The 11,876-nt window shown below is 51.9% G+C and overlaps 1 protein-coding gene across 2 annotated transcripts in view; it reads right to left on the bottom strand.

Annotated features, from left to right (window-relative positions):
* The window catches only part of ANXA9 (annexin A9), a 15,337-nt gene extending 5,083 nt beyond the window's left edge, over positions 1 to 10,254 (bottom strand). The window contains exons 1-12 of one of the 2 annotated variants that reach the window (XM_023213651.2): positions 9,954 to 10,254; positions 9,740 to 9,845; positions 9,140 to 9,233; positions 8,886 to 8,982; positions 8,270 to 8,364; positions 7,945 to 8,058; positions 7,665 to 7,755; positions 5,625 to 5,704; positions 5,381 to 5,440; positions 4,121 to 4,205; positions 3,885 to 3,980; positions 3,730 to 3,788 (exon numbers count right to left, since the gene is read on the bottom strand). In XM_023213651.2, the coding sequence (XP_023069419.1) occupies positions 3,730 to 3,788; positions 3,885 to 3,980; positions 4,121 to 4,205; positions 5,381 to 5,440; positions 5,625 to 5,704; positions 7,665 to 7,755; positions 7,945 to 8,058; positions 8,270 to 8,364; positions 8,886 to 8,982; positions 9,140 to 9,214 (852 nt within the window). In that variant the 5' untranslated portion in view covers positions 9,215 to 9,233; positions 9,740 to 9,845; positions 9,954 to 10,254. The remainder of the gene's footprint in view (positions 1 to 3,729; positions 3,789 to 3,884; positions 3,981 to 4,120; positions 4,206 to 5,380; positions 5,441 to 5,624; positions 5,705 to 7,664; positions 7,756 to 7,944; positions 8,059 to 8,269; positions 8,365 to 8,885; positions 8,983 to 9,139; positions 9,234 to 9,739; positions 9,846 to 9,953) is intronic. The other variant, XM_031936011.1, reaches the window with a different exon arrangement.
* Between the last annotated feature and the right edge of the window lie 1,622 nt (positions 10,255 to 11,876).

Genomic DNA, 11,876 nt, shown 5'->3' with positions numbered 1-11,876 from the left:
AAAAAAAAAAAAAAAAAAAAAAAAAAAAAAGAATATACAGATGTATCATGATTTTTTCCTTTTTTATTTATTTATTTATTTATTTATTAGAGACGGAGTCTCGCTCTGTCGCCCAGGCTGGAGTACAGTGGCACTATCTGGGCTCACTTTGCAAGCTCTGCCCCCCGGGTTCAGGCCATTCTCCTGCCTCAGCCTCTGGAGTAGCTGGGACTACAGGTGCCGGCCACCACGCCCGGCTAATTTTTTTGTATTTTTACTAGAGACGGGGTTTCACCTTGTTAGCCAGGGTGGTCTCCATCTCCTGACTTCATGGTCCACTCGCCTCAGCCTCCCAAAGTGCTGGGATTACAGGCGTGAGCCACCGCGCCCGGCCTGTTTATTTTTTTGAGTCAGGTCTCACTTTTTCACCCAGACTGGAGAGTAGTGGGGTCATCTCGGCTCATCGCAACCTCTGCCTCCCAGGCTCAAGCGATTCTCTTGCCTCAGCCTCCCAAGCAGCTGAGATTACAGGCGCTCACCACTACCACCTGGCTAATTTTTGTATTTTTAGTAGAGATGGGGTTTCACCATGTTGGCCAGGCTGGTCTTGAACTCCTGGCCTCAAATAATCCACCCGCCTCAGCCTACCAAAGTCCTGGGATTACAGGCATGCGTCACAGCGCCCGGCCTGAGTTTTCCTTTTTAAAAACAATTCAGAATTAGCCAGATGTGGTGGCACACACCTGTAATCCCAGCTACTTAGGACACAGAGGCCGGAGAATCACTTGAACCCAGAAGGTGAAGGTTGCCTTGAGCCAAGATCACGCCACTGCACTCCAGCCTAGGCGACAGACCCGGACTCTGTCTCCAAAAAAAAAAGAGAAAAGGCCAGGCACGGTGGCTCAAGCCTGTAATCCCAGCACTTTGGGAGGCCGAGACGGGCGGATCACGAGGTCAGAAGATCGAGACCATCCTGGCTAACCCGGTGAAACCCCGTCTGTACTAAAAAAATACAAAAAACTAGCCGGGCGAGGTGGCGGGCGCCTGTAGTCCCAGCTACTAGGGAGGCTGAGGCAGGAGAATGGCGTAAAGGCTGGGAGGCGGAGCTTGCAGTGAGCTGAGATCCGGCCACTGTACTCCAGCCTGGGCGGCAGAGCGAGACTTCATCTCAAAAAAAAAAAAAAAAAAAGAGAAAAATATCAGAAAAATGGGCCTATGTTATTTTCTGACTACCACTTCTTCTTCTTTTTTTTTTTTTTTTTGAGACAGGATCTTGCTCTGTCACCCAGGCTGAAGTGTAGTGGAATAATCACAGCTCACTGTAACTTCTAATTCCTGGGCCCAAGCAATCCTCCCACCACATCCTCCTGAGTAGTTGGGACTAGAGGCAGATGCCACTATGCCTGGCTATTTTTATTTTTATTTTTGTAGGGACTAGGTCTTGCTATGTCGCCTAAGTTGGTCTTGAACTCCCAACCTCAAGCAATCCTCCCACCTTAGCCTCCCAAAGTGCTAGGATTACAAGCATGAGCCACCATGCTTGGCCCTTGACTACTACTTCTGAGATAAATCTTTCACCTACACTCAAGAATGTGGGTCTTGTAATCCAAATACACTACAAAATCATTTACTGCTGGGATAGTTTGTATTTATGGGATAGTTAGGAATTTGGACAGATAACTACAACTCTTCAAATGAATCTTATAGGCTTTATTGGGCAAGTATAATAATCTACTGTCAAGATAGAAATCTCTGGATGACAGAACAATTGCTTATATTTACTAACTTTTGGGCAATCATCAACATGGCATGATGGCTTCTCAACCAGTCTGCAGAAAGCTATTCCATCTGCCAAAATGATAACTACTTTTTTAGTCTTACTGTGTCACCCAGGCTGCAGTGCAGTGGCACGATCTCAGTTCACTGCAACCTCTGCCTCCCAGGTTCAAGCAATTCTCTTGCCTCAGTCTCCCAAGTAGCTGGGATTACAGGCGCCCGCCACCACGCCTGGCTAATTTTTGTATTTTTAGTAGAGACAGGGTTTCACCATGTTGGCCAGGCTGGTCTCAAACTCTTGACCTTGTGATCCACCTGCCTTGGCCTCCCAAAGTGCTGGGATTATAGGCGTGAGCCACCACACCTGGCAATGATAACTACTTTTATCTCTTCAAATATTTTTTTTTTTTTTTGAGACGGAGTCTCGCTCTGTCACCCAAGCAGGAGTGCAGTGGTGTGATCTCAGCTCACTGCAAGCTCCGCCTCCCAGATTCATGCCATTCTCCTGCCTCAGCCTCTCAAGTAGCTGGGACTACAGGCACCCGCCACCACGCCCGGCTGATTTTTTGTATTTTTAGTAGAGACAGGGTTTCACCGTGTTAGCCAGGATGGTCTCAATCTCCTGACCTCGTGATCCGCCCGCCTCGGCTTCCCAAAGTGCTGGGATTACAGGCATAAGCCACCGTGCCCAGCCTATCTCTTCAAATTTTATGTTTTCTCTAAGTGAACTTTTAAATTAATTAATGTATTTATTTTAAGATGGAGTTTTGCTCTTGTTGCCCAGGCTGGAGTGCAGTGGCGCAATCTCGGCTCACTGTAACCTCCGCTTCCTGGGTTCAAGTGATTCTCCTGCCTCAGCCTCCTGAGTAGCTGGGATTACAGGCACACGCTACCACGCCCAGGTAATTTTTGTATTTTTAGTGGAGACAGGGTTTCACCATGTTGGCCAGGCTGGTCTCAAACTGCTGACCTCAAGTGATCCGTCCACCTTGGCCTCCCAAAGTGCTGGGATTATAGGCGTAAGCCACTGCACCCTTCCTGAACTTTTTATTTATAGATTTTGGGGGACAGTTCTACTAATAAGAGACCTAATTCAATCAACAGAATGACTGGATTCTATTGGTGGAACCACTCAAGCCACGGTCAGCAGTTTAAGTATGGATAACATGGGCTGGGCGCAGTGGCTCATGCCTGTAATCCTAGCACTTCGGGAGGCTGAGACGGGTTGATGACCTGAGGTCATGAGTTCGAGACCAGCCTGGCCAACATGGTGAAACCCTGTCTCTACTGAAAATACAAAAATTAGCCAGGCATGGTGGTGGGCACCTGTAATCCCAGATACTTGGGAGGCTGAGTTTTTCCTTTTTAAAAACAATTCAGAATTAGCCAGATGTGGTGGCGCATGCCTGTAATCCCAGCTACTCAGGACACAGAGGCCGGAGATGTCTTACATCGTGAAGTGTTGTGTAGGGAGACTGTATGACTTACTAGCTGTGTGACCTTAAGCAAGGTACTTAACTTCTCTGGGCTTCAGTTTTTTCATCTATAAGATATGGATGGATATGGTTGTGAGGATTAATTGAAATGTGTGTGCCCTGCTCAGGATAGGCCGCGGCACAAAATCAGCACCCGCAAAATGCCAGCCCTTGTCATTTTTCTTGCTAGTGTTACCACCATCACTCTGGCGACAGCTATGCCTGGACAAGGCGCCGTCGTACAGAGCAGGTTCCTATCTCTATTTGGCCACCTAGACATTAACAAGGCCAAAATGTTAGTTTCAGGGCCCCAATTAAGTTAGTTCTCACCGCAGCTCATTCCTCCACCCCTGTGTAAGCCCTGGTGCGTAAGCCCTGGGAAGGAGCGCGGCTTGAGGTTTAGATGGTGTATATAGGATGGTTACATTAGCCGCAAGCTGAGACTTCCTCTCTCCTCCCCGGTTTCTGTTCTGGGGAGGGAAAGGAGTGCCCCTCTCACCTGGAGGGCTTGGTGAAGTTTGTCAGCAAAGTACAGCGGTGTGTTCTTGATCACTGAAGCTGGAAACAAAGATGGAAGGATGGAGGTTCACAACTAGGGCCACAATCTCCCATCCCAAGAGAGACTTATTTCACAAATCCTGAGCAGGCCCCTACCTAGGCCGAGCAGAGCCGCCTGGGCATCTCCATGGAAACGGTTCTGGACAGCCTCCTCCAGCTCTTGCCCAGTGCTCCGCTGGTACTGTTCAAACACTTGTGTGTGTGTGTGGGAGGCAGTTAGAAAGATGGATGGGGGATTAATTATCACTGCAAAGCATGGGCCCTCCCCACACCTTCCTCAGCCCAAACTCATCATTAGAGCAAGCTAGGGGGACAAGAAGGCTTGTGTGTACCTCGGATGAGGTGTTCAGGATTTCGCTGGGTGAAGAGTGGGACCCATGTCTCCTCTGTGCTAGGTCCTTCTGCCTGCTGTAGTGCCTGAGAGGGAAGAATGAGTCAGGGAGGAGTGAATCGGGATCATTGGTAGGGGCCTAGGGAGCCATGGGTATTATGTTCCAGAATCTATCATCATCATGATGGAGACGGGATTGAGGGTGGAAAAGGATTTTTTTTTGAGATGGAGTCTCATTCTGTCACCCAGGCTAGAGTGCAATGGTATGATCCCAGCTCACTGCAACCTCTGCCTCCCAGGTTCAAGCGATTCTCCAGCCTCAGCCTCCTGAGTAGCTGGAATTATAGGTGCCCACCATCATGCCTGGCTAATTTTTGTAGAGACGGGGTATTGCCATGTTGGCTAGGCTGGTTTCGAACTCCTGACCTCCAGTGATCCTCCTGTCTCGGCCTCCCAAAATGTTGGGATTATAGGCGTGAGCCACCACAACCAGCCAGAAAAGGTTATTTTAACCCGTAAACTGGGGGGGGAGGGGGGGGGCATGTGTGTGTGTGTGAGAGAGAGAGAGAGAGAGAGATGGGGTCTCTCTCTGTCACCCAAGCTGGAGTGCAGTGGCATGACCAGGGCTCACCTCAGCCTCAACTTCCCAGGCTCAAGCGATTCTCCAACCTCAGCCTCCTAGCTAGCTGGAACTACGGGTGCAGCTAATTTTTAAAAATATCTTGTGGAGACAGAGTCTCGCTATGTTGCCTAGTCTGGTCTTAGACTCCTGGGCTCAAATGATCTTCCTGTTCAGCCTCCCAAAGTGCTGGGATTACAGGTATAAGCCACCATGCCTGGCCTACTAGTTGTTTTTATTTATGTTTTTTTTTATTTTATGTTTTTTAAGAAAGAAATAGGGCTAAGAGAGGGCTCTGCCCTTATAGCCTCACAGCTCTGTTCACTGATTTGGAAAAATCCTGGTACCCAAGGATTAAATAATCCCCAAAAGGTCAGAGGAGGCTTTCTGCCCTGAAATGCTCATGAGAGGAGAATCTGTCGGTTGATGAGCTCAGGAGTCAGAGGCTGGATGAGTGAAAAGGCTTCAGCTATGACGCTACCTGACACCTCCTGCCCCTACCACGTAACTGAGAACTCCGTCTCCAAGGCAAGGATGGGTTTGCAGGACAAATGGACACGTAAGTCATCGGCTCTAAGATACGGTGGAGGAAGGCATCTTACGTGCAAGGCGGCTGTGTACACTCCTAAACCCCCTGCTCACCCGGACATCTTGTTCTGCCAGATTATAGTCAATGATTCCAGAGTAGCTGTCACGGCCCCCCTAGGAGGAGAAACTGTTCTTAGAGGGCTCTTCGAAGGGCACCTTTATCTCCAGACCAACAAGAAAAGCCTGGTCTCCCCTAAAGTCCTCTCTTGTCCATTACAGGACAGCAATGCTCCCTGCTCCAGCGTGTCACCTTGCCTGGTGAATGTGACTCCCTTCCTTGCAGGTCAGTCCTCCTCACCTTGACCAGGGCCAGGAGCAGGTCCTGCAAGATGCCATTGGTCTCAGACGTGATGTCATCCACAGCCTCCACCTGGAAATCTGGGGTGGGGTGAGGAGCCCTCTGAATCTTCCTGAGTTTCCCTAGTGTAGATATCCCCAGGACTTGCCAAATGCCTGACCCGCTATGCCCTGCTAGCCCCTGCTTGGAATAGCTTGATGGCTGCTAGCTCCCAGGATGTAAGGCACAAGTACCATCACGGCCACTCTAAAAACATCTCTAAGTTGTGAGGTGTGCGGTGGCTTCATCACCAAGCACCAACCTGCTGGGTAGGAGGCAATCATTATCAGAGTTGGGGCCGGGCAGTGAAGAAGAGCTAGGGAAAACTGTGTTATAACACAAGAAGGCTAAGACCTGGCACCCTTGTTGGAGGTAAGGATAAATGACATGAGAGGTGGGATATGAAGAAGGAAAAGGGCAGGAAAGGGAGAAAGGGAAAGAGACGAGAGAAACGGATGCAAGAAGGAAGGAAAGTAGGAGAGGGATTAAGAACATAGGCCACAGCCGGGGCAGTGGCTCATGCCTGTAATCCCAGCACTTTCAGAGGCTGAGGCAGCAGATGGCTTGAGCCCAGAAGTTCGAGACCAGCCTCAACAACACAGCGAAATCCCATCTCTACAAAAAATACAAAAATTAGCTGGGCATGGTGGTGGCACACCTGTAGTCCCAGCTACTTAGGAGGCTGAAGTGGAAGGATTGATTGAGCCCAGGAAGGTCAAGGCTGCAGTGAGCCATGATCACATCACTGTACAGCCTAGGCTATAGGGCAAGACTTTATCTCAAAAGAAGAACAAAGGCCAAGATTAGACATCAAAGGAAAATTGGGGAAAGCAAGAAAAAGCGGTGGGGGTGGGGGAAGGGGTGGTAAGAGGAGGATGGGAAAAAGCCACAAATTAGTGGGTGAGACATTTGTAGCCAAGCAAGGCCAGCCATCAGGGGCATGAAAGGTGACACCCATGACTCAGAGGGCAGGTTCCCACCTTTCCCTCAGGCTGCAGCACGGCTGGGTTCAGCTTGGAATGTGGTGTGATGGCAGGGACCGGCAAGGGGCTGGGAAGGTGACATGAGTACCTTTGGGACTGTCACTTTGGAATCTGCCTTGGAGCTCCAGATTAAGATGGTTAATCATTGCTTCTCTCTCTCTATTTGTGTGTGTGTGTGTGTGAGAGAGAGAGAGAGAAAGAGAGAGAGAGAGACATGCTCTCACTCCTGTCACCCAGGCTGGCGTGCAGTGCTAGTAGCATGATCTCAGCTCACTGCAGCCTCAACTTTCCAAGCTCGGGTGATCCTCCCACCTCAGCCTCCTGAGTAGCTGGAACGACAGGCATGCACCACCGTGACCAGCTAGTTTTTTTGAATTTTTAGCACAGATGGGGTTTTCCTATGTTGCCTGTGACTGGTCTTGAACTCTTGGGCTCAAGCAACAAACCCACCTCAGCCGCCTAAAGTGTTGGGATGATAGGCATGAATCACCACGCCTGGCCTGCTTCTCTTTTTTTAATGATCACATCTGGCTCTATCCCCTGGGGAGATTGAGGCACTGGTGGGGGAAAGACAAAAGACCCCAAGGAAATAGAACTTAGGCAGCCAGGTTGCCAGATAGCTCACCTATGGGGAGTGCAGGAGAGGAGCGGACTGTCCTACAGCCCCTTCTCTGGCACCTGGGACCCCTCCCTCCATATTCTTTTTTTTTTTTTTTTTTGAGATGGAGTCTTGCTCCGTCGCCCGGGCTGGAGTGCAGTGGCCGGATCTCAGCTCACTGCAAGCTCCGCCTCCCAGGTTTACCCCATTCTCCTGCCTCAGCCTCCCGTGTAGCTGAGACTATAGGCGCCTGCCACCTCGCCCAGCTAGTTTTTTGTATTTTTTAGTAGAGGCGGGGTTTCACCGTTTTAGCCAGGCTGGTCTCGATCTTCTGACCTCGTGATCCGCCCATCTCGGCCTCCCAAAGTGCTGGGATTACAGGCTTGAGCCACCGTGCCCGGCCTCCCTCCATATTCTTACCGTGTTTGTAGACTGCCAGGCACTCCTGCAGCTGCGGTGGGGTTCGAGTGGCAAGAATTTCAATGGCCACATCCACAGCAGAATCTGAGGCCTACAAGAAATTGGGAGTCTACTCTCAGACTGGCCATGTCATTAGGATGGCAGACAGTGGCAGACATTGGCTGCTTCTCCTTCTAAGGAACAATATGGGACAACGAGAGGGGGACTCTCATCTTGCAAAAGCAAGGCTGACAGCCTTCTCCCTTCCCCAGATACCCCAGCAAGTCTCCCCTCCTGCTACCTTCAGAGCTGTCCTCAATTCCTGGGCGTCAAACTGGGCCGTGGGCTGCAATAGAGCCATCACGATCCTCTCCAGGTTGCCGGAAAGTGCTGCCTGTAGCGACTTCAGCAGGTCCTACAATAAATGGTCCCCACAGCAGAGGCATGGGGGTGAGGGGAAGGGCTCCAGAAGCATGGGGAGGTTTGGGAAGATTTGGCTGGTTTTCATCTCAGGCCCTGTTTAGCCAGGAAGCAGAGGCTGGCCTCAGTGGCTGTTGCTGTCTCTCCAGTCCTCCAGGGGGTTTCTCACCCCAGTCCACTGCTGTGGGAGGTCAGCATAGCCTTACCTGTTGGGTGCGCTCCTGGAAGGCGCGTGAGATGAGCTGCCTTTGCTCTCTGCTCCGGTTGGTCAGCACATCCACAATGGCACTGCGGTCCACGCCTGAACCGAGATGAGGGCTGTGCTGTGAGCAGGGTCTTTACATAGTGGGATGCCCCTACTCCAGGAGAGGGCTAGGAAGGAAAGGAGCAGGGGCTGTATCACCCCCACTTCCATTTTATCTCAAAAGAAGTTGCAAATAAATTGTCAAAACAGCATGCAAATCTGACCCAGACCAAGGCAAAGGTGGCCTGGTGTGGTGGTAAAAAAAAATATGATTTGCAGGGATCGGCTGACCTAGATGAGAATACCACCTCTGTCATTATGAGCTGAGTGACTTTGGGCAAGTCTCTTAATCTCCCTGAGCCCCAGTTTCCTCATCTGCAAAATGGAAATAATAAGCCTTGCCTCACAGGGGTGTTGTGAGAACGGGTTTGACACACCTACTGTGGTGCCTGACACACAAGAATGAAGGCGTTCCACAAACGTTTCTCCAACATCACTAGTTCCTCCTTCCTGGCTCCTCCTTGGACTACAGATTGGCTCTAAAAGGCAGCCTCAAGTGTGGGGGGAAAGGGGCTCACCTTGGCCAGTAATGGCCCTCAGTAGCCTCTGCGCATCCTTGTCCACGCTGAAGTTCAGGAAGGTCCTGAGGGTGCCCAGGGTCCCCCACGCTGCAGTCTGTGGGAGCACAGGGTGGTCGGCAAGGGCCACGGCCAGGCTGCCTACCCCACCTCAGCATAATCTCAGGGCCTGTCCTCCACTTTCCTGCCTCCCATCCTCTGACAGCCCAAGCTGAGATATTAAAAGTGATCTCTGAAATCCCAACAGCCCCTACCTTGCTGGCCAGGCCCAGGTGGCTGAGGATCTCCTGGGTGAGGGACGGTCCCATCTTCCCACCACTCGCAGACATGGTGCTACTGCTGGCTGCCCTGGGGAAGGAAACAGGAACCCACAGAGCTGAATTTCCTGGCCCTCCAGGGACTCCTTATGACCCCCCCAAGACCCTGGAGCCTGGGTTCCAGTCGCCTGTTCCTATCCTTGCTGCAGAAAAAAAGATCAACCTGCTTAGGGTTGGAGCCAGAACTGGAGCCGAGATGGTGAGGTAAGAGGGGAGCCCCCACGTTTCCCATCTCTCCCCGCTCCTTTAGGAAGTGGGGATTGATGCGGGATGCTCCTAGACCAGGCGCCAACCCTCCCTGATGCCAGGGTCAGCACCGAGGCTCCTCAGGCCTTGGTCCGGGGTAGATGCCCCCCTTCTGAGGTCTATGGCCCTCCTTCCAGGGCCTGGCTGGGGTCTCCTGGGGCAGTGCAGGGGAGCTGAGGTGAGGTGGCAGGATTAAGCACGCAGAGTGGGAGACAACTCCAAACAGCATCTCCCCCACCTGCAGCCCCAACTGACAAGCAACCCTCAATTCCCGCCTATACAGCTGCCTACCTGCTCGGCTGCCTCTCACCCTAGGAGCCACAGGTGGGAAGCTCTAGGTCAGCAGGTGCAATCTCTTAGCTGATGTGAGCAAGGGTTCTCGCAAGTACATGGATGCCTGGACAGGAAAGGAGGCACTCTCACGTTGGAAAAGGAAAACTCATTTCTCACTCCCCCAAGCAATCAACAAGGTCTCCTGGCATGGGGCCGCAGGCCCAGTACTTACTCAGAGCTGCAGAGGCGAGGTGGGTGTCGTCCTTGTGGCCTGGTAGCTCGCCTGTGTGAACACCGGCTCTGGTGTGGCCTGGTAGAGGAAAGGGGGCGGGGATGCAGCCTAGGCTGAACAGCCAGTCAGATGACCTCTCTCAGGGACCAACCCAGCAGTTGTCTGACTCTGGCCCCTCCCAGACGTGGGAGAGGACCGGGCTATACAGAGTCCCACATGCAGACACCTTCCTGCCCAGCATCTCTTCTCCCAGGAACTGGGCCTCAACCCATGTGAGTGAACTCCGCTCAGCCTCTCAGCGGCCCAGCCTCAAACACGGGAGGCTTTATGCACTGCCTCCCCTGTGGGTCCAGGTGGGACCACAGAGGCCTAGTCTCAAAGTCCAGCTTCTGACCTGGCTCTGCCTCTGCCTCCAGCTCCCTGGGGGGCAGGTCAGACAGGCTGCAGGCTGATTTCAAGGCTGATAGGGAAAAACCTGTTGGGGCACATACCAGCAGTGCACCCCAGCCTGCACCCCAGAAGGGGTCCCAGCCCAGAAACTCCCTTGACTGCTGCTTTATTAGAGCCAGCCGGCCTAGGTGGAGAGTGCCCAGGGACTGTTTATATCTGTGGAGAAGGAAGGGCACAAGTATTTGGGGGTGGAAGCTGATGAAGAGTCAAGAGAGAAAAATGCAAAGGGTGTTACCTTCAGAGGGAAGCTCTACGCTCCCAAAAGGCAACAGAGAGATCAGGGAGGCTCCCTCGCCTGGTTTCTTAGACTCCTTCTGTTGCCTTTGGCAGCCTGGGCCCCGTGGCTGTTTTAGCTGCAGGTGATGCAACCCGGCAGCTGGGCTTGAGGCTGTCTCTGCACAGAGCAGCAGGTGAGCAGCCCTGCGGAGCCCCCGCCCCGCCCCACCATGCAGCAGCTGCTCCAGCCTCACAGCTGGCTCCCTCGGGTCTAAATACAGCCTCTTTCCTGCCTCCCCGGAGAGCCTGGGTAGGGGCAGGGCACAGAAGCTAGAGCCCTGCCTCCACTCCTCTGCCTCTCTCTCAACCCAGGAAGGCCTTTGCTGGGATTCCTACATCTCCGGAGGAGGGACCTGCAGTGGCTCCACCACCCTGACGAGATCAGGCCGGAGGACATGGCATGAAGGGATATTTCTGTGGTGGTAATCACTGCTCCTCACTTTTCTGTCCTGTTAAAGTGGAAAACATGCACCTGTGTCAGAACTGGAGAATGAGGGTTCAATACCCGGCTCTGCGACCTATGTTCTGTGAGCTTCGCTAGTCCTTTCAGCTCTCTAAATGGGAGGATTGCGAGAGACGGAGGCTGTGGGACATGCTGGGGCCGCCGAGGACAGGTTTCCTGGGATGATTAAATGAAGTCATGTGTCCACTAAAGAACTTAAACATGTAACCAAACACCACCTTGTCCCCAAAAACTATTGAACTAATAAAAATAAATAAATAAATAAATAAATAAATAAATAAATAAATAAATAAGATAATGTGGCTGGGCAAAGGTGGCTCACGCCTGTAATCCCAGCACTTTGGGAGGCCGAGGCAGGTGGATCACGAGGTCAGGAGATTGAGACCAGCCTGGCTAACACAGTGAAACCCCCTCTTACTAAAAATACAAAAAATTAGCCAGGCATGGTGGCACGAACCTGTAATCCCAGCTACTCGGGAGGCTGAGGCAGGAGAATTGCTTGAACCTGTGAGGCGGAGTTTGCAGTGAGCTGAGATGGCACCACTGCACTCCAGCCTGGGCGACAGAGCAAGACTCCATCTAAAAAAAAAAAAAAGGCCAGGCGCGGTGGCTCAAGCCTGTAATCCCAGCACTTTGGGAGGCCGAGACGGGCGGATCATGAGGTCAGGAGATTGAGACCATCCTGGCAACATGGTGAAACCCCGCCTCTACTAAAAAATACAAAAAAAAAAAAA

The sequence above is a fragment of the Piliocolobus tephrosceles genome, chromosome 1 (genome assembly GCF_002776525.5).
Source record: "Piliocolobus tephrosceles isolate RC106 chromosome 1, ASM277652v3, whole genome shotgun sequence".
Classification (NCBI taxonomy): Eukaryota; Metazoa; Chordata; class Mammalia; order Primates; family Cercopithecidae; genus Piliocolobus; species Piliocolobus tephrosceles.
The sequence above is the reverse complement of the archived record's forward strand: the minus strand, read 5'-3'. Positions and strand labels throughout refer to the sequence as shown.